The sequence below is a fragment of the Oncorhynchus kisutch genome, unplaced genomic scaffold (assembly GCF_002021735.2).
Source record: "Oncorhynchus kisutch isolate 150728-3 unplaced genomic scaffold, Okis_V2 scaffold4017, whole genome shotgun sequence".
NCBI lineage: Eukaryota > Metazoa > Chordata > Actinopteri > Salmoniformes > Salmonidae > Oncorhynchus > Oncorhynchus kisutch.
In genome coordinates this window covers 216851-241203 of record NW_022265962.1, presented here as the reverse complement: position 1 = coordinate 241203, position 24353 = coordinate 216851, and the positions used below count along the sequence as shown (strand labels likewise).

Sequence of the window (24353 nt, the reverse complement as noted above, 5' to 3'; positions counted from 1 at the left end):
CTTCTGAGTGAGTCTCTAAGAGTTTTACACACCTGGATTGTACAATATCTGCACATTATTCTTTCTAAAATTCTTCAAGTTCTGTCAAGTTGGTTGTTGATCGTTGCTAGACAGCCATTTTCTAGTCTTGTCATAGATTTTCAAGAAGATTTAAGTCAAAATTATAACTAGGCCACGAAGGAACATTCAATATTGACTTGTGTATTTTGCCTTGTGTTTAAGGTATTTGTCCTGCTGAAAGGTGAATTTGTCTCTGACTGTCTGGTGGAAAGCAGATTGAACCAGGTTTTCCTCTAGGATTTTGCCTGTGTTTAGCTCTATTCTGTTACTTTTTATCCTAAAAAATGAATAATTGCCGATGACAAGCATACCCATAACATGATGCAGCCACCACCATGCTTGAAAATATGAAGCGTGGTACTCAGTGATGTATGTTGGTTTTGCCCCAAACATAATGCTTTGTATTTACGACCAACAGTTCCTTTCTTTGCCACATCTTTTGCAGAATTACTTTAGTGCGTTATTGCAAACAGGATATATTTTGGAATATTTGTATTCCTTCCTTATTTTCACTCATTTATGTTAGTATTGTGGAGTAACTACAATATTGTTTGTCTATCCTCAGTTTTCTCCTATCACAGCCATTAAACTCTGCAACTGTTTTAAGTCACCATGAGCCTCATGAGCGGTTTCCTCCCTGAGCGGTTTCCTTCCTCTCTGGCAACTGAGTTAGAAAGGGCGCCTGTATCTCTGGAGTGACTGGGTGTATGGATACACCATCCAAAGTGGAAGTAATAACTGCACCATGCTGAAAAGGAATACATTTTTTTCATTCCCATCTACCAATAGTTGCCGTTCTTTGCGGGGCATTGGAAAACCTCCCTCTTATTTGTGGTTGAATCTGTGCATGAAATTCACTGCTCGACTGAGGGACCTTACAGATAATTATATGTGTAGAGTAAAGAGATGGGGTAGTCATTTCAAAATGATCTTAAACACTATTATTGCAGTCAGAGTGAGTCCATGCAACTTATTATGTGACTTGTTAAGCACATTGTTACTCCTGAACTTATTTCGGCGTTTCCATAACAAAGGAGTTGAATACTTATTGATTCAAGACATTTCAGCTTTTCATTTTTTAAAATTATTTTTGTAAAAAATGTCTTCATTCATAATTCCATTATGGGATACTGTGTGTAGATCAGTGACACAATCCATTTTGAATTCAGGCTGTAACACACAATAATATGGATCATGTCAAGGGGTGTGACTACTTTCTGAGGGCCCTTGTTGTTACACTGTTGTTACACACACACACCTCATTCCCTATATAGTGCACTACTTTTGACCAGGACCCATAGGGAAAAGTGTGCCATTTGCACGTCATTCTAGAGGTTGTGTTATTCATGCACACCAGCGGTGGCCCCCCACAGAGTCAAATAACATGTGACACACACACACACCAGCTAAACCAGCGATGTAGTTATAGCGCCCCCTAGCGGTAACCTATCTTGTTTACAGGAGCGCCAACAGAAGTGCGCTTATGAAACCAAAGCAAAGCGGTAACGCCGTTAACCCAAATTATCAGAGGAGAACTTGGAACAACCGCGAATGGGTTTGGACAAGTTCTGCAGTGCGGACGGTTCCGACCCGTTTTGGGTAAGTTCCACTGTTGCCACCGAGCAAGTCAACTCTCCTGCTGTCTTTAGCTGCTTTACAATGTTGACGCCTTTACAGTTGTTTTCCCAGCTTGTTGTTAGCGGCTTTGCTTGTAATGACGGTGTCTGCCTGAACTAAGCATGGTAATATCACACAACGTTACTGTCCTGTCTTTGGTAACACTGGTGTTAGCTAACAATAGCTAGCTAGGCTAGCAAGGCCGTCGTTAATTATGCCGGTTGACTTGAGCTAACTAGCTAAGCTTCATTTCATTAATAATGTGTGAAATAGAGAGGTTGAAATAACGTGGTCGTGCATTTTTAAAAAGGTATATCACTATTTAATAAAAGTCGACAATCGTTTTTATTGTGAAGTTGTGTCTAGCTAGCTTAACAGCTTTCAGTGATTTTTAAAACACCATTGATTCCTATTATGTTAGCTAACCTGCTAGCTAAAACTCACTCTACTCTAACAACTTTAATTCGAGACTCACACTACCTCTGCTCTGTTGACGATAGAGCAATGTGTTTCGATGAAATGTTCGCTAGGTAACTTTCCTGACATAACACCCAGGTATGATGGCAAGCCTGTCTTGCTAGCAAGGTCCACAACACAAGAACACGTACAGCAAGTCTGTCAGCTGTTGCAAGATGACATTGTTTGTTTAAACCTGAACACACCATCTACTGCGAGTAGCAGCAACATAGAGAGGACATTATTATTACATTAGCTAGATAGAAACCCCCCAAAAACTAACTAGAAACCTAAACCTGTGGAATCCAACCAAACTTGTTATGGCACTGAACTAGAAGATTAACTGGGCCAGTCAGTTAAAGAACAAACTCTTATTTACAATGATGGCCTCCCCCCGGGGCCAAACCCTAACGATGCTGGACCAATTGTGTCCCTATGGGACTCCCAATCACGGCCGGTTATGATACAGCCCGGGATCAAACCAGGGTCTGTAGTGGCGCCTCTAGCACTGAGATGCAGTGCCTTAGATCGCTGCCCCACTCGGGAGCCCAAAAGAGTTACACATGTTTGAAATGACACATACTGTCATGTCATGTAGATAGATTCTATCTATGTGCGGTCATAACATGCAGTATATTGCCTCATAAGTCAACTGTCAGCTGGCCTGGCCAGATAGGCCATGATGAGGAAAGCCCTAAGGAATTTAGCTACAAGTGTTAGAGGTCCATTTGCCCATATGTTAATAACAGGGTGTAGGTCTAATTAGTGTTAGGCCTAGTCTCCCTAAGCAGACGGGTTGCCTTGCCTTCCACAATGTTCCAGCTGCTGTTCTAGGTTTGGGATTTCAGACACTGTTAGGCCTAATAACACACATTTTGTCAATAAGGTCTATGGCTTCCTGAGTTATGATAACATGCAATCTCATCACCCAGTCCCACAGCCCTTTGGAACCTGTTATGAGAGACCTGTTAGTGTGATTGTACACTTCTATATTCTGCAGGGCTTTGTTGTCTACTCACTGGCTCAGTTATTGAACCAAACAAATTCCAAAGGGGGAAAAGGGCTTGTCTTGAAGCCAAAGGGTATTGAGACAAGTGCTTTCCAAAATCACTGAACTGGTCACTGGTCATGAGTACCTTGGAGTTGCTTGTTCTTTAGCAGCCATGGTCAGACTGATTTAAACAGTAGGGTTATTGAACACACACAGTATGACTCAGGATTCAGGTAAAAAACAGCTGTCATAGCATGTCTCAGTGTTCTGTCAGTGTTGTCTCAGTGTTCTGTCAGTGTTGTCTCAGTGTTGTGTTGTGACAGTGTTGTTTCATGTCAGTGTTGTTTCATGTCAGTGTTGTGTCAGTGTTGTCTCGTGTCAGTGTTGTCTCGTGTCAGTGTTGTCTCGTGTCAGTGTTGTCTCGTGATTGTATTGTCTCAGTGTTGTGTCAGTGTTGTCTCAGTGTTGTCTCGTGATCGTGTTCTTTCAGTGTTGTCTCAGTGTTGTCTCGTGATTGTATTGTCTCAGTGTTGTCTCAGTGTTGTCTCGTGATTGTATTGTCTCAGTGTTGTCTCGTGATCGTGTTCGTGTTGTCTCGGTGTTATATCAGTGTTATAAATGCCTTATGAACTCAGGATTTTAGTAAAGTGTTATCAAACAATACAGCCAAAAGCGATAGGCTTTAGGAAAGGAACGAGAGAGGAAGGTGTGTCTGTGTGTGGCAGGCCTGACACCCTGCCTCCGGTTCCCTCCTTTGTGCCAAGGCAGGAATGTTTATGTGGGTTTTATTAGAAACACCTCAGTCACTGAGATGAAGAACAGACGCTGTGGTCGCACACACACACACACACACACACACACACACACACACACACACACACACACACACACACACACACACACACACACACAGTGTCTGTTTCCACACAAGGTGTAGTTATGTAGCCTGGTGTATGAATGTATTTGTCTCTGTAGCTCTACTAACATTAGGCCTTGTCATAATTCACTGTCTGAACACAGCAGTCTGAGGCTGTGTCCCATAGGGCACACTATTCCCTAAAGAGTGCACTACTTTTGACCCCCAATGGCACCCTATTCCCTGTATAGTGCACTACTTTTGACCCCAAATGCTTCCCTATTCCCTGTATAGTGCACTACATTTGCCCATGTCCCATCGGGTGTCATTTATTAGCCTGCCCTGTCTGGTTGCCAGTCTCTCTCTTCTTAGGTCACCATGTCCTTATCAACACTATGTTGAATGAGCTGCTGTGTCTCTCAGTCATCTGTCATTTAATCCCCCCCCCCCCCCCTCCTCAGGATTGGAACCGTACGTGGCACGTGGGTAACCCAGATCTGACCCAGTGCTTTCAGAACACAGTGCTGGTATGGGTCCCCTGTCTCTACCTCTGGGTCTGTGCCCCGATCTATTTCCTGTACCTCAAAAGCCACGACCGGGGCTACATATGCATGACCCACCTCAACAGAGCCAAAACCGTGAGTCCAGGGGGGGGGGGGGGCTGTGTGTGTGTGTGTGTGTGTGTGTGTTTATAGGGAGAGTCTGGGGTGGTGGTGTGTGTACGTGTCCATGTTTTTCTGCATGTGTCTGCCTGTCTCCACGGTTCTTACAATGAGATAAGACCAGCATCCCGGAGTCGCCTCTTCACTGTTGACGTTGAGACTGGTGTTTTGCGGGTACTATTTAATGAAGCTGCCAGTTGAGGACTTCTGAGGTGTCTGTTTCTCAAACTAGACACTCTAATGTACTTGTCCTCTTACTCAGTTGTGCCCCGGGGCCTCCCACTCCTCTTTCTATTCTGGTTAGAGCCAGTTTGCGCTGTTCTGTGAAGGGAGTAGTACACAGCGTTGTACGAGAACTTCAGTTTCTTGGCAATTTCTCACATGGAAATAGCCTTCATTTCTCAGAACAAGAATAGACTGACAAGTTTCAGAAGAAAGTTCTTTGTTTCTGGCCATTTTGAGCCTGTAATCGAACCCTCAAATGCTGATGCTCCAGATACTCAACTAGTCTAAAGAAGGCCTGTTTTATTGCTACTTTAATCAGGACAACAGTTTTCAGATGTGCTAACATAATTGCAAAAGGGTTTTCTAATGATCAGTTAGTCTTTTAAAATGATATACTTGGATTAGCTAACACAACGTTCCATTGGAACACAAGAGTGATGGTTGCTGATAATGGGCCTCTGTACGCCTATGTAGATATTCTGTAAAAAATCAGCCGTTTCCAGCTACAATAGTCATTTACAACATTAACAATGTCTACACTGTATTTCTGATCAATTTGATGTTATTTTAACGGACAAAAAAAATGTCCATTTTTAGAACACTTAGAACATTTCTAAGTGACCCCAAACTTTTGAACGGTAGTGTATATAGCAAGACCTTTTTTCTCTGAACAACCAGAGAAACATATATAGCAAGCTAACACTCACTCTGAACAACTAGAGAAACCTATATAGCAAGCTAACACTCTCTCTCTCTCTCTGAACAACCAGAGAAACATATATAGCAAGCTAGCACTCTCTCTCTCTGAGCAACCAGAGAAACCTATATAGCAAGCTAACACTCTCTCTGAACAACCAGAGAAACATGTATAGCAAGCTAACACTCTCTCTCTCTCTCTCTGAACAACCAGAGAAACCTATATAGCAAGCTAACACTCTCTCTGAACAACCAGGAGAGTCATTTCAGAACAGTCTCTCTCTGAACATCCAGGAGAGTCATTTCAGAACACAGGCTTCTCTGTGTGGTAGAGTGTCTGACAAGACAATATCCTGACACACACCTCATTAAAATATCTCATATCCTCTTCCTTCATCTGCATCCCAAATGGTTCCCTATTTCACGTACTACTTTTCACGCACTACCCCTAGGGCCCTGGCCAGAAAGGCTCTGGGCAAAAGTAGTGAGGAATGAGTATCCTAGAGTAGCAATAACATCCTAGATGCCTCCTGCTGTTGTGCCACTTAAACTTGACCCCTCAACTGCTCCAGGGTCACTGCCCTGCGGCCGGCCGGCGATGTTGTGTGTGTGTGTGTGTGTGTGTGTGTGTGTGTGGGTGCGTGCATGTGTTTCTCTGGGAGTGGGGTTTAAAGCAAAATATGAATTTCCATGATCTGAAAATGCAGAATAAAGTCTTCTTCCTGCTCTCCTCTCATCCTCTCCTCCAGGCAGTAGGTTTTCTCCTGTGGATCGTCTGCTGGGCAGATGTGTTTTACTCTTTCTGGGAAAGAAGCCAACATGACAGCGGTGCCTCCTCCTCCTCCACCCAGGCACCTGTTTATCTGGTTAGCCCCACCATGCTCGGCATCACTATGGTAACAACCAACGCTGTTTATCTGGTTAGCCCCACCATGCTCGGCATCACTATGGTAACAACCAACACTGTTTATCTGGTTAGCCCCACCATGCTCGGCATCACTATGGTAACAACCAACACTGTTTATCTGGTTAGCCCCACCATGCTCGGCATCACTATGGTAACAACCAACACTGTTTATCTGGTTAGCCCCACCATGCTCGGCATCACTATGGTAAAAACCAACGCTGTTTATCTGGTTAGCCCCACCATGCTCGGCATCACTATGGTAAAAACCAACGCTGTTTATCTGGTTAGCCCCACCATGCTCGGCATCACTATGGTAAAAACCAACGCTGTTTATCTTGTTAGCCCCACCATGCTCGGCATCACTATGGTAACAACCAACGCTGTTTATCTGGTTAGCCCCACCATGCTCGGCATCACTATGGTAAAAACCAACGCTGTTTATCTGGTTAGCCCCACCATGCTCGGCATCACTATGGTAACAACCAACACTGTTTATCTGGTTAGCCCCACCATGCTCGGCATCACTATGGTAAAAACCAACACTGTTTATCTGGTTAGCCCCACTATGCTCGGCATCACTATGGTAAAAACCAACACTGTTTATCTGGTTAGCCCCACCATGCTCGGCATCACTATGGTAACAACCAACACTGTTTATCTGGTTAGCCCCACCATGCTCTGCATCACTATGGTAAAAACCAACGCTGTTTATCTGGTTAGCCCCACCATGCTCGGCATCACTATGGTAAAAACCAACACTGTGGGCTGGATCAAAAGGGTCTTAGCTGGGGGGGAGTGATCGGCCTGTAAGGGTCTTAGCTGGGAGGGGGATGGTCGGCCTGTAAGGGTCTTAGCTGGGGGAGTGGTCGGCCTGTAAGGGTCTTAGCTGGGGGAGTGGTCGGCCTGTAAGGGTCTTAGCTGGGGGGGATGGTCGGCCTGTAAGGGTCTTAGCTGGGGGGGATGGTCGGCCTGTAAGGGTCTTAACTGGGGGTGAGTGGTCGGCCTGTAAGGGTCTTAGCTGGGGGAGTGGTCGGCCTGTAAGGCTCTTAGCTGGGGGGGATGGTCGGCCTGTAAGGGTCTTAGCTGGAGGGGGGGGGGGGGGGTCGGCCTGTAAAAGTCTTAGCTGGGGGAGAGTGGTCAGCCTGTAAGGGTCTTAGCTGGGGGGGGATGGTCGGCCTGTAAGGGTCTTAGCTGGGGGGGAGTGGTCGGCCTGTAAGGGTCTTAGCTGGGGGGGGGGGGGGCTGGCCTGTAAAAGTCTTAGCTGGGGGGGGAGTGGTCGGCCTGTAAGGATCTTAGCTGGGGGGGAGTGGTCGGCCTGTAAGGGTCTTAGCTAGGGGGGAGTGGTCGGCCTGTAAGGGTCTTAGCTGGGGGGAGTGGTCGGCCTGTAAGGGTCTTAGCTAGGGGGGAGTGGTCGGCCTGTAAGGGTCTTAGCTAGGGGGGAGTGGTCGGCCTGTAAGGGTCTTAGCTGGGGGGAGTGGTCGGCCTGTAAGGGTCTTAGCTGAGGGGGAGTGGTCGGCCTGTAAGGGTCTTAGCTGAGGGGGAGTGGTCGGCCTGTAAGGGTCTTAGCTGAGGGGGGGAGTGCGTAGCTTCGGTCCGGGCCCCGGGAATGAACATTTGAGGACATGGCTGTGGAGAGAAAATGTTACTGTTTTAATCCTAATTTGCTTCAATTCTACACATTTTGCCATGGAGCTTCGAGTTTTCACCGGGATAGATCAACTGGCTTTGAAAAACTCCTGTGTCTTCCAGTACCCAGTATCTAGTGATTCAATATAATACTGTGTCTACCAGTACCCAGTATCTAGTGATTCAGTATAATACTGTGTCTACCAGTACCCAGTATCTAGTGATTCAATATAATACTGTGTCTACCAGTACCCAGTATCTAGTGATTCAATATAATACTGTCTACCAGTATCTAGTGATTCACTATAATACTGTCTACCAGTACCCAGTATCTAGTGATTCAGTATAATACTGTGTCTACCAGTACCCAGTATCTAGTGATTCAATATAATACTGTCTACCAGTACCCAGTATCTAGTGATTCAGTATAATACTGTCTACCAGTACCCAGTATCTAGTGATTCAATATAATACTGTCTACCAGTACCCAGTATCTAGTGATTCAATATAATACTGTGTCTACCAGTACCCAGTATCTAGTGATTCACTATAATACTGTCTACCAGTACCCAGTATCTAGTGATTCAGTATAATACTGTCTACCAGTACCCAGTATCTAGTGATTTAGTATAATACTGTGTCTACCAGTACCCAGTATCTAGTGATTTAGTATAATACTGTGTCTACCAGTACCCAGTATCTAGTGATTCAGTATAATACTGTCTACCAGTACCCAGTATCTAGTGATTCACTATAATACTGTCTACCAGTATCTAGTGATTCAGTATAATACTGTCTACCAGTACCCAGTATCTAGTGATTCAATATAATACTGTGTCTACCAGTACCCAGTATCTAGTGATTCAGTATAATACTGTGTCTACCAGTATCTAGTGATTCCGTATAATACTGTGTCTACCAGTACCCAGTATCTAGTGATTCAGTATAATACTGTCTACCAGTACCCAGTATCTAGTGATTTAGTATAATACTGTCTACCAGTACCCAGTATCTAGTGATTTAGTATAATACTGTGTCTACCAGTACCCAGTATCTAGTGATTCACTATAATACTGTCTACCAGTACCCAGTATCTAGTGATTCACTATAATACTGTCTACCAGTACCCAGTATCTAGTGATTCAATATAATACTGTGTCTACCAGTACCCAGTATCTAGTGATTTAGTATAATACTGTCTACCAGTACCCAGTATGTAGTGATTCAATATAATACTGTATGAATGTGGTCCGTAGGAGGAGTGGTTTTTATAGTGTTATTAACACCTGGGCATGATTAAGACATGTTGGTAAGAGCTTGGCGCTAGCAACGTCAAGGTCGCGGGTTCAATTCCCGCGAGGATCAAATGCATAATATTAAACGTGTGTGCACTCACAAGTGGTGTCAGATCTGAATGGGATGTACGTGTTCTGTGTGTGTGTGTGTTCGTTCTCTTCCCAGCTGCTAGCCACCCTCCTGACTCAGTATGAGAGGTTAAAAGGAGTCCAGTCTTCAGGGGTGATGCTCAACTTCTGGCTGGTGGCCGTCCTCTGTGCTACCGTCACATTCAGATCCAAGATCATACAAGCCATCAACGAGGTGAGAGAGAGACAGGTTGTGTGTTAGAGCTGGGACGATGAACCCAGAATTACAGACATTTAATTTTTTATTTTATTTCACCTTTATTTAACCAGGTAGGCTAGTTGAGAACATTTGCAACTGCGACCTGGCCAAGATAAAGCATAGCAGTGTGAACAGACCACACAGAGTTACACATGGAGTAAACAATTAACAAGTCAATAACACAGTAGAAAAAAAAGAGTCTAGATACATTGTGTGCAAAAGGCATGAGGAGGTAGGCAAATAATTACAATTTTGCAGATTAACACTGGAGTGATAGGCTACCTCTTACTGTGGATTGTTCTAGAACTATAATTTGGAGTGATTTTGCTGCACAATGTTCCTGTAGATTGTTCTAGAACCATAATGTGGTCAACAGTAATAGCCTATGCATTATGTTGATTCCTGCTATGAAACTCTCTGCCTGTCTCTGTTTGTTTGGCTATCGGCTGCTGACTCACTTCCTCTCTCCGCTGTGACACGGAGTAGGTAGAGATGCATTCTGAGAAGCATAATCATATGACCGTTGCTCAAGATGCTACTGTGGGGGGGGGAAATACTGTTCTCAAAACAACTACTGTTGTTGTAGTTACAGAGAGTCACAGCTTTCTGGGAGTTTTCTAAGTATCTCTCACCTCTTAGTATTGTGTTCATGGTACCACTTTACAACCGGACTAGCCTGGAGTTAGTATGGTTTTGATGAACCCGCGGAGCCGAGCGGAGCGTGCCAGGCCTAGAGCTGGGAAGTTAGGCCTTGAGCTGGGAAGTCAGGCCTAGAGCTGGGAAGTCAGGCCTAGAGCTGGGAAGTCAGGCCTAGAGCTGGGAAGTCAGGCCTAGAGCTGGGAAGTCAGGCCTAGAGCTGGGAAGTCAGGCCTAGAGCTGGGAAGTTAGGCCTAGAGCTGGGAAGTCAGGCCTAGAGCTGGGAAGTCAGGCCTAGAGCTGGGAAGTCAGGCCTAGAGCTGGGTAGTCAGGCCTAGAGCTGGGAAGTTAGGCCTAGAGCTGGGAAGTTAGGCCTAGAGCTGGGAAGTCAGGCCGAGAGCTGGGAAGTCAGGCCTAGAGCTGGGAAGTTAGGCCTTAAGAGCTGGGAAGTTAGGCCTAGAGCTGGGAAGTTCCTGTCGGACATTAGGCTAATCTAGGCTAATCTACTTAGCTAGATTACTAACTGTATGTATGATGTTGTTGCTAGATAGCCTTGTAGGCTAATTGATTAATCAATCTAGCAACAATATCATTTTTACAGTTAGATTAGCCTACATGGCTATCTAGCGACAATATCAATATCTACAGTTAGTTATCTAGTTTAGTGTTTTGAGGTCGCCCTTCCTCAGGTGTTGAATCATATCGCCTACAGGCCAATATGCACAAAAATGTCAGCCAATTCTCTGAAGAGGCCAAAAATATATGTGATCATTGTGGATCCTTTTGACAGGTTGCACATCAACTACTCCTTCCCTGGATATGTGGCATGGGAATATCTTACTTTTTGAATGGTAGTCTACCATCTCAGTTGTCTTACCTGGCCCTGGAAACACACCGTCTAGAGTCCTGCTTGCTGATGTAACTGTCCATGAAAACAAAAAACAAATGTTTTTGAGGACCTTTGTTGTTATTGAGAAAAATAATGACATGTTTTCACCATATTACTTTTTGTTACATATCGCCCAGCTCGATATGAATGATTTCATGTTATTGATCACTGATTTATCATTATTGCTAAAAAAATGTTAACATTTATCGCGATATGGATTTCTGGCCACATCACCCAGTTCTAGTGTGTGTGTGTGTGTGTGTGTGTGTGTGTGTGTGTATGTGTGTGTATATATATGTGTGTGTATATATATGTGTGTGTGTAACAAGTAGAGTCCAGTCTTATTTTATTGCCAGTAAACAGACTTGGAGGTCTATGAAAGAAAGGTCTTTTTTTTAAGTGTTTTTCATGATGTTTCCTCCCAGCCGTGGACGGTGTGTGTGTTCAGATACACAACCTTCTACATCTACTACACACTGCTGCTCATCTCTCTGCTCCTGGCAGCCCTCTCAGACCAGCCTCCTCTCTTCTCAGAGGCATCCAAAGACGCTGTGAGTACACACACACACACAGAGACAGAGACACGCACACAGAGACAGAGACACACACACAGAGACAGAGACACACACACACACACAGAGACACACACACACACAGAGAGACACACACACACAGAGACACACACAGAGACACACACACACACACACACACACACACACACAGAGACACACACACACACACACACACACAGACACAGAGAGAGACACACACACACACACACTGTTTCTCTATGCCCTCTGTCTCTCTGGGTGTTTTCGTTATGTCTCTGCGTGTCGGCACATTGTGTTTGTATAAATTAGTGCATGCTGTGTGTGTGTGTGTTTAGCTGTGTGTGTGCTTGTATGAGTGCTTGCTGTGTCAAACAGTAAATGTTGTGTGACTGTGAGAAGTGTGTGTGGATCTTGCTGTGTGTGTTAAGTGAATGCCAGCTGTGTCTGTTATTGTGCTAGCAACAGGTTTATCAGTTCCCAGGGTTGGTTATCTTGTGTTATTGCGGTAGCAACAGGTTTATCAGTTCCCAGGGTTGGTTATCTTGTGTTATTGCGGTAGCAACAGGTTTACCAGTTCCCAGGGTTGGTTCTCTTGTGTTATTGTGCTAGCAACAGGTTTACCAGTTCCCAGGGTTGGTTCTCTTGTGTTATTGCGGTAGCAACAGGTTTACCAGTTCCCAGGGTTGGTTATCTTGTGTTATTGTGCTAGCAACAGGTTTACCAGTTCCCAGGGTTGGTTCTCTTGTGTTATTGTGCTAGCAACAGGTTTATCAGTTCCCAGGGTTGGTTCTCTTGTGTTATTGCGGTAGCAACAGGTTTACCAGTTCCCAGGGTTGGTTATCTTGTGTTATTGTGCTAGCAACAGGTTTACCAGTTCCCAGGGTTGGTTATCTTGTGTTATTTTGCTAGCAACAGGTTTACCAGTTCCCAGGGTTGGTTCTCTGGCTTTATTGTTCCACTCCCACAACAGAGACAGTCCACAGATCAATAACAACATGGATACAGGTCTCCCTGTTAACAGTCTCACAATGGAACAGTCAGACAGTCCACAGATCAATAACAACATGGAAAGTGTGTGTGTGTGTGTGCATTGTGTGTGTGTGCATTGTGTATGTGTGTGTGCATTGTGTATGTATGTGTGTGTGCATTGTGTATGTGTGTGTGCATTGTGTGTGTGCATTGTGTGTGTGTGTGTGTGCATTGTGTGTGTGTGTGTGCATTGTGTATGTGTGTGTGCATTGTGTATGTGTGTGTGCATTGTGTTTGTGTGTGCATTGTGTGTGTGTGTGTGTGTGTGCATTGTGTGTGTGTGTGTTGAGGATAATGTGTTTCAGTCTTATTACTTTTATGAGTAACTAAATAATATTACTGAGTTGCTGTATTCAAATATTGGAATATTGTCTGTTACTTTTTCTAGTGACACACTCAATGATCTTTGAGCGAGTGGAGAAAGGACGTTTGGAGAAATGTCCAGACAGCTGTCCATAGAAATGGATAGAGTGCTCACCTCTGATCTTTGCTATTGATCGCTTCTGTGATAGAACAGCCCCATAGAGGGCTTCACCGCCTAGCTAGCCATCTCTATGCAGTGGTCGCACTGGCAGCTGGAGAGAAAAATGTTTGAACAAACAAGAAATCTGTACAGAGGTTTAGTTTATATGTTAAGCTGTGCAAGATAACATCCCTTTAATAGGCTTGACACATCAGTTAAAGGGAGTTTTACTAACAGAAAACAATCTATTCCTACCTTTGTTTTCGTGAGTGTGTCTTTCTCATCCGGAGGGAACCCATTGTGTTTACTTGACGGCCACCTACACAAATATCTAGAACAAAGTGTTAATCAGATAAATTCTGATAAACTCCTCCCCCCGTCCCCGTCCTCCTCCCCCCGTCCCCGTCCTCCTCCCCCCGTCCCCGTCCTCCCTCCCCGTCCCCTGTCCCCGTCCCCCTCCCCCTGTCCCCGTCCTCCCTCCCCGTCCCCCCGTCCCCGTCCCCCTCCCCCCGTCCCCGTCCCCCTCCCCCCGTCCCCGTCCTCCCTCCCCGTCCCCCTCCCCCCGTCCCCGTCCTCCCTCCCCGTCCCCTGTCCCCGTCCTCCGTCCCCTCCCCCCGTCCCCGTCCTCCTCTCCCCGTCCCCGTCCTCCGTCCCCGTCCTCCGTCCCCCTCCCCCCCGTCCCCGCCTTGTCTTCTCTTTAATGTTGTATGCCTATTCATATAGTTTGTACATTATCATTAAACATTATCATAAGGCATTATATAAAGACAGGCTTTCAATTTCATGATCAATGCATTGGCAAATGGCTGCGGTAATTGTGGATTATCAATTGGGATAATTTGTGTGCTATCAAGCCTTAAGAGGATCATTTTTTTAATGAATTGATTTCGATGGTTGACATTCGACTTGTGCGGTATCCAGATTGTCTTTAATACAGACTTTGTGCCATCCCGGGATATTCGGTAATACCGGCACTGAACACGAGGCGCTATTTTTCAAACCCCACTTGATCCTCTGTAATCTGAAAGGTTAGCAATGCTAACAAGTACATGTAAAATCCCCCCACTTGATCCTCTGTAATCCGAAAGGTTAGCAATGCTAACAAGTACAGTGGGGCAAAAAAGTATTTAGTCAGCCACCAATTGTGCAAGTTCTCCCACTTAAAAAGATGAGAGAGGCCTGTAATTTTCATCATAGGTACACTTCAACTATGACAGACAAAATGAGGGGAAAAAATCCAGAAAATCACATTGTAGGATTTTTAATGAATTTATTTGCAAATTATGGTGGAAAATATATCTAAGTATCTAATTAAGAGAAAGTTAGAAAGGGTGCATGTGGTGCGTGGGCGCCCATGTGTGTGTCCCGTTCGTGCGTGTGTGTGTGTGTGGTGTGTGTGTGTCCGTTCGTGTGTGTGTGGTGTGTGTGTGTCCGTTCGTGCGTGTGGTGTCCCTTCTTGCATGTGTGTGTGTGTCCGTTCTTGTGTGTGTGTGTGTGTTTCTCACTGTGTGTGTGTGTGTGTGTGTTTCTCACTGTGTGTGTGTGTGTGTGTTTTCTCACTGTGTGTGTGTGTTTCTCACTGTGTGTGTGTGTGTGTGTGTGTTTCTCACTGTGTGTGTGTGTGTGTGTTTCTCACTGTGTGTGTGTGTTTCTCACTGTGTGTGTGTGTGTGTGTGTGTGTGTTTCTCACTGTGTGTGTGTGTGTGTGTGTGTTTCTCACTGTGTGTGTGTGTGTGTGTTTCTAACTGTGTGTGTGTGTGTTTCTAACTGTGTGTGTGTGTGTTTCTAACTGTGTGTCCGTGCGTGTGTGTGTGTGTTTCTAACTGTGTGTGTGTGTGTGTGTGTGTGTGTGTGTGTGTGGTGTGTGTTTCTAACTGTGTGTTCCATCTCCTCCCGGTTGCAGAATCCCTGTCCTGAGATCGGAGCTTCCTTTCTGTCCAGAATCAGCTTCTGGTGGATCACTGGGTGAGCTGTTAGGAAACAACATCTATTTAAAACGTGCCAAAATATTTTAAAATAACCTTTGGCACGGTCTAATTGACTCAACAACCAAAAACACATCTAAGTTTAGCTTTCTTAATGAACCGGAGAAAATCAATAGTAATTTCTGGTTGTTTATGGAAGTTAGCTGGTGAACTCATTGATCCTGGGTTGTAGGATTCCCCTCTGGAAACAGCAGGCATGAGTTTCTGTTTCTACAGGAAGTGTTAGTGCTGACTGTTTCCTTCCTTTCTTCCTTCCTTCTGTTTGTCTCTGTTTCTCTGTGTGTTTCTCTCTCTCTGTTTCTCTCTCTCTGTTTCTCTCTCTCTGTTCTCTCTCTCTCTGTTTCTCTCTCTCTCTCTGTTTCTCTCTCTCTCTGTTTCTCTCTCTCTCTCTCTCTCTCTCTCTGTTTCCTCTCTCTCTGTTTCTCTCTCTCTCTCTGTTTCTCTCTCTCTCTCTCTGTTCTCTTCTCTCTCTCTCTCTCTTTCTCTCTCTCTCTCTCTGTTTCTCTCTCTCTCTCTCTGTTTCTCTCTCTCTCTCTCTGTTTCTCTCTCTCTCTGTTTCTCTCTCTCTCTGTTTCTCTCTCTCTCTGTTCTCTCTCTCTCTGTTTCTCTCTCTCTCTCTCTGTTTCTCTCTCTCTGTTTCTCTCTCTCTCTCTCTGTTTCTCTCTCTCTGTTTCTCTCTCTCTCTCTGTTTCTCTCTCTCTCTCTGTTTCTCTCTCTCTCTCTGTTTCTCTCTCTCTGTTTCTCTCTCTCTCTCTGTTCTCTGTTTCTCTCTCTCTCTCTGTTTCTCTCTCTCTCTGTTTCTCTCTCTCTCTCTGTTTCTCTCTCTCTCTGTTTCTCTCTGTGTGTTTCTCTCTCTCTCTGTTTCTCTCTGTGTGTTTCTCTCTCTCTCTGTTTCTCTCTGTGTGTTTCTCTCTCTCTCTGTTTCTCTCTGTGTGTTTCTCTGTTTCTCTCTGTGTTTCTCTCTGTGTTTCTCTCTCTCTCTGTTTCTCTGTGTTTCACTCTCTCTCTGTTTCTCTGTGTTTCACTCTCTCTCTGTGTGTTTCACTCTCTCTGTTTCTCTCTCTCTGTTTCTCTGTGTGTTTCTCTCTCTCTGTTTCTCTGTGTTTCTCTCTGTGTTTCTCTCTCTCTCTGTTTCTCTGTGTTTCACTCTCTCTCTGTTTCTCTGTGTTTCACTCTCTCTCTGTTTCTCTGTGTGTTTCACTCTCTCTGTTTCTCTCTCTCTGTTTCTCTGTGTGTTTCTCTCTCTCTGTTTCTCTGTGTTTCACTCTCTCTCTGTTTCTCTCTGTGTGTTTCTCTCTCTGTTTCTCTCTGTGTTTCTCTCTCTCTGTTTCTCTGTGTGTCTCTCTCTGTGTGTCTGTGTTTCTATCTCTGTGTGTTTCTCGTTCTCTCTGTTTCTCTCTCTTTCTCTCCGCTCATCTTTCTATCTCCCCTCTCCTCCAGTCTGATAGTAACAGGTATAAGCGTCCGTTAGAACAGAAGGATCTGTGGTGTCTGAACTCGGAGGACCGCTCCCAGAGGGTCGTTCCCTCAGCTCGTACGACGCTGGAACAACGAGTGCCTGAAGTCAAAAGGTTCAGGAGAACCCACCAGGAACCACACAACCTCCACACACGCGTACTTGCACATCATGGCGCGTTGCACTCAGGCAAGGTCAAAAGGTCATGTTCATCAGGGCACATCGTAGCAAAACATTTCACAGAACGAAAACAAGCTAAATAACCTCCTTCTCCCCCCCTCCCCCCTTTCTCCCAGACCGGAGGAGAAGACTCTGTACTCTCCTAAGAAAGCTCCTCGGGGAGAGAGGAAGGAGGGTGTCCCCGTAGAGGAGTCAGAGATCCTGATTATGAAGACACCCAGAAGACGAGAGAACCTCTCTGTTCTGGGCCCTCTGTCTCACCTTCGACCCTACTTCCTCATCTCTTCTCTCTACAAGATCATCCAGGACATTCTCATGTTCGTGGGGCCGAATATACTCAGGTAGGTGAGATACTCTCGTCGGTCTTCTCTTCTCGTGTGGGGGGGGGGGGGGTAGTTGTAGGTGTTTCTATTCTAGTGGGGGGTGCCGGGTAGTTGTAGGTGTTTCTGTTCTAAGTGGAGGGGGGTAGTTGTAGGTGTAATCATCCTAACAGGATAATATCTCCACTCCTCTCTACATTACATCATCCAATAGGATAATATCTCCACTCCTCTCTACATTCAATCATCCCAAAAGGATTATATCTCCACTCCTCTCTACATTACAATCATCCCAACAGGATATCTCCACTCCTCTCTACATTACAATCATCCCAACAGGATAATATCTCCACTCCTCTCTCCATTATAATCATCCCAACAGGATAATATCTCCACTCCTCTCTACATATAATCATCCCAACAGGATAATATCTCCACTCCTCTCTACATACAATCATCCCATAGGATATATCTCCACTCCTCTCTACATTTATAATCATCCCAACAAGATATCTCCACTCCTCTCTACATTATAATCATCCCAACAGGATAATATCTCCACTCCTCTCTACATTACAATCATCCCAAAGGATATATCTCCACTCCTCTCTACATTATATCATCAGGATATCTCACACTCTCTCTACATTATAATCATCCCAACAGGATAATATCTCCACTCCTCTCTCCATTATAATCATCCCAACAGGATATCTCCACTCCTCTCTACATATTATCATCCAAACAGGATAATATCTCCACTCCTTCTACTTACAATCATCCCAACCTGATAATATCTCCACTCCTCTCTACATTACAATATCCAACAGGATAATATCTCCACCCCTCTCTACATTATAATCATCCCAACAGGATATCTCCACTCCTCTCTACATTACAATCATCCCAACAGGATAATATCTCCACTCCTATCTCCATTAAATCATCCCACAGGATAATATCTCCACTCCTCTCTACATTACAATCATCCCAATAGGATAATATCTCCACTCCTCTCTACATTACATCATCCCAACAGGATATCTCCACTCCTCTCTACATTACAATCATCCCAACAGGATAATATCTCCACTCCTCTCTCCATTATAATCATCCCAACAGGTAATATCTCCACTCCTCTCTACATTACAATCATCCCAACAGGATATATCTCACTCCTCTCTACATTACAATCATCCCAACAGGATAATATCTCCACTCCTCTCTACATTACAATCATCCCAAAGGATAATATCTCCACTCCTCTCTACATTACATCATCCCAACAGGATAATATCTCCACCCCTCTCTACATTATAATCATCCCAACAGGATATACTCCATCTTCTACTTTATAATCATCCCAACAGGATAATATCTCCACTCCTCTCTCCATTAATAATTCCCAACAGGATATCTCCACTCCTCTCTACATTAATCATCCCACAGGATAATATCTCCCACTCCTCTCTACATTACAATCATCCCAACAGGATAATATCTCCACTCCTCTCTACATTACAATCAATCCCAACCGGATAATATCTCCACTCCTCTCGACTTACAATCATCCCAACAGGATAATATCTCCACTCCTCTCTACATTACAATCATCCCAACCGGATAATATCTCCACTCCTCTCTACATTACAATCATCCAACAGGATAATATCTCCACTCCTCTCTACTTATAATCATCCCAACAGGATAATATCTCCACTCCTCTCTACATTATAATCATCCCAACAGGATAATATCTCCACTCCTCTCTACATTACAATCATCCCAACAGGATTATCTCCACTCCTCTCTAATTATAATCATCCCACGGATAATATCTCCACTCCTCTCTACATTATAATCATCCCAACAGGATATATCTCCACTCCTCTCTACATTATAATCATCCAACAGGATAATATCTCCACTCCTCTCTACATTATAATCATCCCAACAGGATAATATCTCCCTCCTCTCTACATTATAATCATCCCAACAGGATAATATCTCCACTCCTCTCTACATTATATCATCCCAACAGGATAATATCTCCACTCCTCTCTACATTTATAATCATCCCAACAGGATATCTCCACTCCTCTCTACATTACAATCATCCAACAGGATAATATCTCCACTCCTCTCTACATTACAATCATCCCAACAGGATAATATCTCCACTCCTCTCTACATCAATGTTTCTGAATATGTACCGGGATGTTCAAATAAACCTGAACCTGAACCTAAAGGTGTTGAAGCTGTATGCGTGGGAGCTGGCCTTCAAAGACAAGGTGTCAGCCATCAGAGAGAGCGAGCTCCGTGTCCTCAAGAAGGCTGCTTACCTGGGGGCAATATCCACCTTCACCTGGGTCTGTGCTCCCTTTCTGGTGAGTTTAGAGACATGTAGACACACACACACACACATGCATGCTCACACTCAATCTTACATGTTCACTTGATCCACCTATGTCCCTGACATAAATATTTAACATTGTCTTTGATTGTCTCTACCCTCCCCTCAATATCTGATGATGATATTTAACATTTATTTCCCCTCCCATCCCCCAGGTGGCGCTGTGTACGTTCAGTTTTTGTGATGGTATTGTTATACGATATATAACATGCATTTCCCCTCCCATCCCCCAGTTGGTCGCTGTCTACAGTCATTGTATGTTATGATATTATATATTTTTATATGATATTTAACATGCATTTCCCCTCCCATCCCCCAGGTGGTGCTGTCTATGTGATATTATGATATTTAACATGCATTTCCCCCCCATCCCCCAGGTGGCGCTGTCTACGTTCACAGTGTATGTGATGATAGATGAGAGGAACGTGCTGGATGCTCAGAAGGCATTTGTGTCTCTGGCTCTGTTCAACATCCTGCGTTTTCCCCCTCAACATGCTGCCGATGGTCATCAGCAGCATGGTCCAGGTAGGTGTGCTGATCAGGTCTGGACAGCAAATCAATCGATCAAATCAATCAATATGCAAATTCAATCAAATCAGTCACTGTATTCATCTATAAATCAAATCCATCAATGTATCAATGAAGTGAAACCCTAAACTAACCAATTAACTCCAACCAATCAGATTCCATCTAGGTAATTCATTAACATGTGATCACCATCAGTGTGGACCAGATACGTGCTGAGGGCTGTACTGCAGATCACTCTATGGCTGCGTTTACACACGCAGCCCAGTTCTGATTTTATGTTTCCCTAATACGTTGTTTGACCAATCAGATCAGCTCTTGCCATAATTGGGCAAAATATCAGAATTGGCCACAGACACACACACGCACAGACAGACAGACAGATTCATATGCTGTACAGACCGGTGAGCTGTACCATGCTGCTGGTGACCAGGGGCAAGATATTGATCAATCAATCAATAAATCAATCTTGGAAGCCTCGTGGTGCAGGTCAGTATGGTATATCAATTAGTCAATCGGTCAGTCCATTGGCCAATTAATTAATCAGTCAATCAATCAATCAGTTGGTTACTAATGAATGAATCCATCAACCAGTTGATCATTGTCATCATAGGATCATGACAAATCATGTCCAATATAGTATTGATAGTATTGCAATGATATATAGTCATTGTCGGCAGGGTAGCCCACCATTCCTAGGCCGTCATTGAAATAAGAATTTGTTCTTAAACTGACTTGCCTGGTTAAATAAAGGTTAAAAAAATTTCCAATATAGTTTTGATAGTAGTGGAATGGTATACAGTTGAAGTCAGAAGTTTACATACACTTAGGTTGGAGTCATTATAACTAGTTGACATACACTTAGGTTGGAGTCATTAAAACTAGTTGACATACACTTAGGTTGGAGTCATTATAACTAGTTTTTCAACCACTCCACAAATTCTTGTTAACAAACTAGTTTTGGCAAGTTCGGTTAGGACAATCAACTTTGTGCATGACACAAGTCATTTTTCCAACAATTGTTTACAGACAGATTATTTCACTTACAATTCACTGTATCACAATTCCAGTGCGTCAGAAGTTTACATACACTAAGTTGACTGTGCCTTTAAACAGCTTGGAAAATTCCCGAAAATTACGTCATGGCTTTAGAAGCTTCTGATAGGCTAATGACATCATTTGAGTCAATTGGAGGTGTACCTGTGGATGTATTTCAAGGCCTACCTTCAAACCCATGGCCTCTTGCTTGACAATCATATGGGAAAATCAAAAGAAATCAGCCAAGACCTCAAGATTGTTTTTGGTAGACCTTCACAAGTCTGGTTCCATCCTTGGGACGCAAGTATAAAACACCAATGGACCACGCAGCCGTCGTACCGCTCAGGAAGGAGACGCCTTCTGTCTCCTAGAGATGAACGTACTTTGGTGCGAAAAGTGCAAATCAATCCCAGAACAACAGCAAAGGACCGTGTGAAGATGCTGGAAGGAAAACAGGTACAAAAGTATCTATATCCACAGTAAAACGAGTCCAATATCGACATAACCTGAAAGGACGCTCAGCAAGGAAAAGCTCCGAAACCGCCATAAAAAAGCTAGACTATATGGTTTGGCAACTGCACATGGGGACCAAAGATTGTACTTTTTGGAGAAATGTCCTCTGGTCTGATGAAACAAAAATAGAACCTTTGGCCATAATCGTTATGTTTGAAGGAAAAAGGGGAGAACACCATGCCACCGTGAAGCACAGGGGTGGCAGCATCATGTTGGGGGGGTGGCTTTGTGCAGGAGGGACTGGTGCACTTCACAAAATAATGGCATCATGAAATTTATGTGGATATATTGAAGCAACATCTCAAGACATCAGTCAGGAAGTTAAAGCTTGGTCGCAAATGGGGTCTTCATAATGGACAATGACCCCAAGCATACTTCAAAGTTGTGGCAAAATGGCTTGTTACTACAGAATGTTGGTAATATATTTATTATTAAGGATAAAGCCCTATTCACAGGGGACTAGTGTGTAACTACAGAACGTTGGAATGTCCGATAGTCCAGAGGACGATTAGGACGGGATAAGTTTTTTCCCAAACTGCCCCCCTGTAATTCTTTATTTTTGTCATTCTATAAATTGTCCAGGCTACACTGGTAACTCTAGTGATAACATGCTACACTGGTAACTCGAGCGTGACAGCTAACACTGGTAACTCTAGTGATAACAGCCCAACCACCAGCCCTTCAGCCCCCCGACCTGCCCTTCAGCCAACCACCTGCCCTTCAGCCAACCAACCAACAACCAACCAACCAGCCACAACCCACCTGCCCTTCAGCCAACCACCTGCCCTTCAGCCCCCCACCTGCCCTTCAGCCAACGCACCTGCCCTTCAAGCCAACCACCTTGCCCTTCAGCCAACCACCTTGCCCCCTTCAGCCAACCACCTGCCCTTCAGCCCCCCACCTGCCCTTCAGCCACACAACCCACCTGCCCTTCAGCCAACCACCTGCCCTTCAGCCCCCCACCTGCCCTTCAGCCCCCCCACCTGCCCTTCAGCCAACCAACCAACCAACCAACCAGCCACAAACCCACCTGCCCTTCAGCCAACCACCCGCCCTTCAGCCCCCCCACCTGCCCTTCAGCCAACTAACCAACCAACCAGCCACAAAACCCACCTTCCCTTCAGCCCCCCACTTGCCCTTCAGCCCCCCACTTGCCCTTCAGCCCCCCACCTGCCCTTCAGCCCCCCACCTGCCCTTCAGCCAACCAACCAACCAGCCCACAAACCCACCTGCCCTTCAGCCCCCCACCCGCCCCTTCAGACCCCCCACCTGCCCTTCAGCCCCCCACCTGCCCTTCAAGGCCAACCAACCAACCAGCCACAAACCCACCTGCCCTTCAGCCCCCCACCCGCCCTTCAGCCCCCCACCCGCCCCTTCAGCCCCCCACCTGCCCCTTCAGCGGGACCCTTTAGTCGCCCTCCCACCCTTCAGCCACACAATATGTAATGACCCTAAACCCATCCTCCTGCAGATATAACTGCGGGGACTGCGGTTATGAATCAACCCGCGCATCAACTAATATGCATCCTCTCACTGCTGTCTCCTTCCTCCATCTCTGTCTCTCTTTCTCTCCCCCCCCTCCATCTGTCTCCCTCTCTCCCTGTCCTCTTTCTCTCCCTCCATCCGTCTCCCTCTCTCCCCTGTCTCTCTTTCTCTCCCTCTCTCCCTGTCTCTCTTTCTCTCCCTCCTTCCATCTGTCTCCCTCTCTCCCTGTCTCTTTCTCTCTCCCTCCCTCCATCTGTCTCCCTGTCTCTTTCTCTCTCCCTCCCTCCATCTGTCTCCCTGTCTCTTCTCTCTCTCTCTGTCTCCCTCTCTCCCTGTCTCTTTCTCTCTCCCTCTCTCCCTGTCTCTTTCTCTCTCCCTCCCTCCATCTGTCTCCCTCTCTTTCTCTCTCACCTCCCTCCCTCCCTCCATCTGTCTCCCTCTCTTTCTCTCTCCCTCCCTCCCTCCCTCCATCTGTCTCCCTCTCTCCCTGTCTCTTTCTCTCTCCGCCCTCTCTCCCTGTCTCTTGCTCTCTCTCCCTCCTCTCTTCTCCTTCCTCTCATCTCTCTTTCTCTCTCCCTCCCTCCCTCCCTCCATCTGTCTCCCTCTCTCCCTGTCTCTTTCTCTCTCTCTCCCCTCCTTCCCTCCATCTCCCTCTCTCCCTGTCTCTTTCTCTCTCCTTCCCTCCATCTCTCTCTGCAGGCCAGTGTTTCTATGAAACGTCTGTGTGTGTTTCTGTCTCATGAGGAGCTGCAGGAGGACAGTGTGGAGCGCATGGCTGTAGCAGGCTGTGAGTTACATATGTACACACACACACACACACACACACACACACACACAGACAGAGTGAGAAACACACCACAGACAGAGTGAGAAACACACACAGACAGAGTGAGAAACACACACAGACAGAGTGAGAAACAACACACAGACAGAGTGAGAAACACACACAGACAGAGTGAGAAACGCACACAGACAGAGTGAGAAACACACACACATAGACAGAGTGAGAAACACACACACATACACAGAGTGGAGAAACACACACAGACAGAGTGAGAAACACACCACAGACAGAGTGAGAAACACACACACATACACAGAGTGAGAAACACACACAACATACACAGAGTGAGAAACACACACACACATAC

General features: G+C 45.2%; 1 protein-coding gene across 1 annotated transcript in view; it reads left to right on the top strand.

Moving 5' to 3' along the window:
* The first annotated feature begins 1490 nt into the window (after positions 1-1490).
* LOC109887194 (multidrug resistance-associated protein 1-like) overlaps positions 1491-24353 on the top strand; it is a 57764-nt gene continuing 34901 nt past the window's right edge. Inside the window, 11 exon segments of the mRNA XM_031821792.1 lie at positions 1491-1659; positions 4442-4618; positions 6313-6459; positions 9558-9695; positions 11670-11795; positions 15191-15252; positions 17025-17249; positions 19438-19615; positions 20019-20120; positions 20122-20166; positions 23902-23989. Coding sequence (XP_031677652.1) covers positions 1612-1659; positions 4442-4618; positions 6313-6459; positions 9558-9695; positions 11670-11795; positions 15191-15252; positions 17025-17249; positions 19438-19615; positions 20019-20120; positions 20122-20166; positions 23902-23989 — 1336 coding nt within the window. The 5' untranslated portion in view covers positions 1491-1611.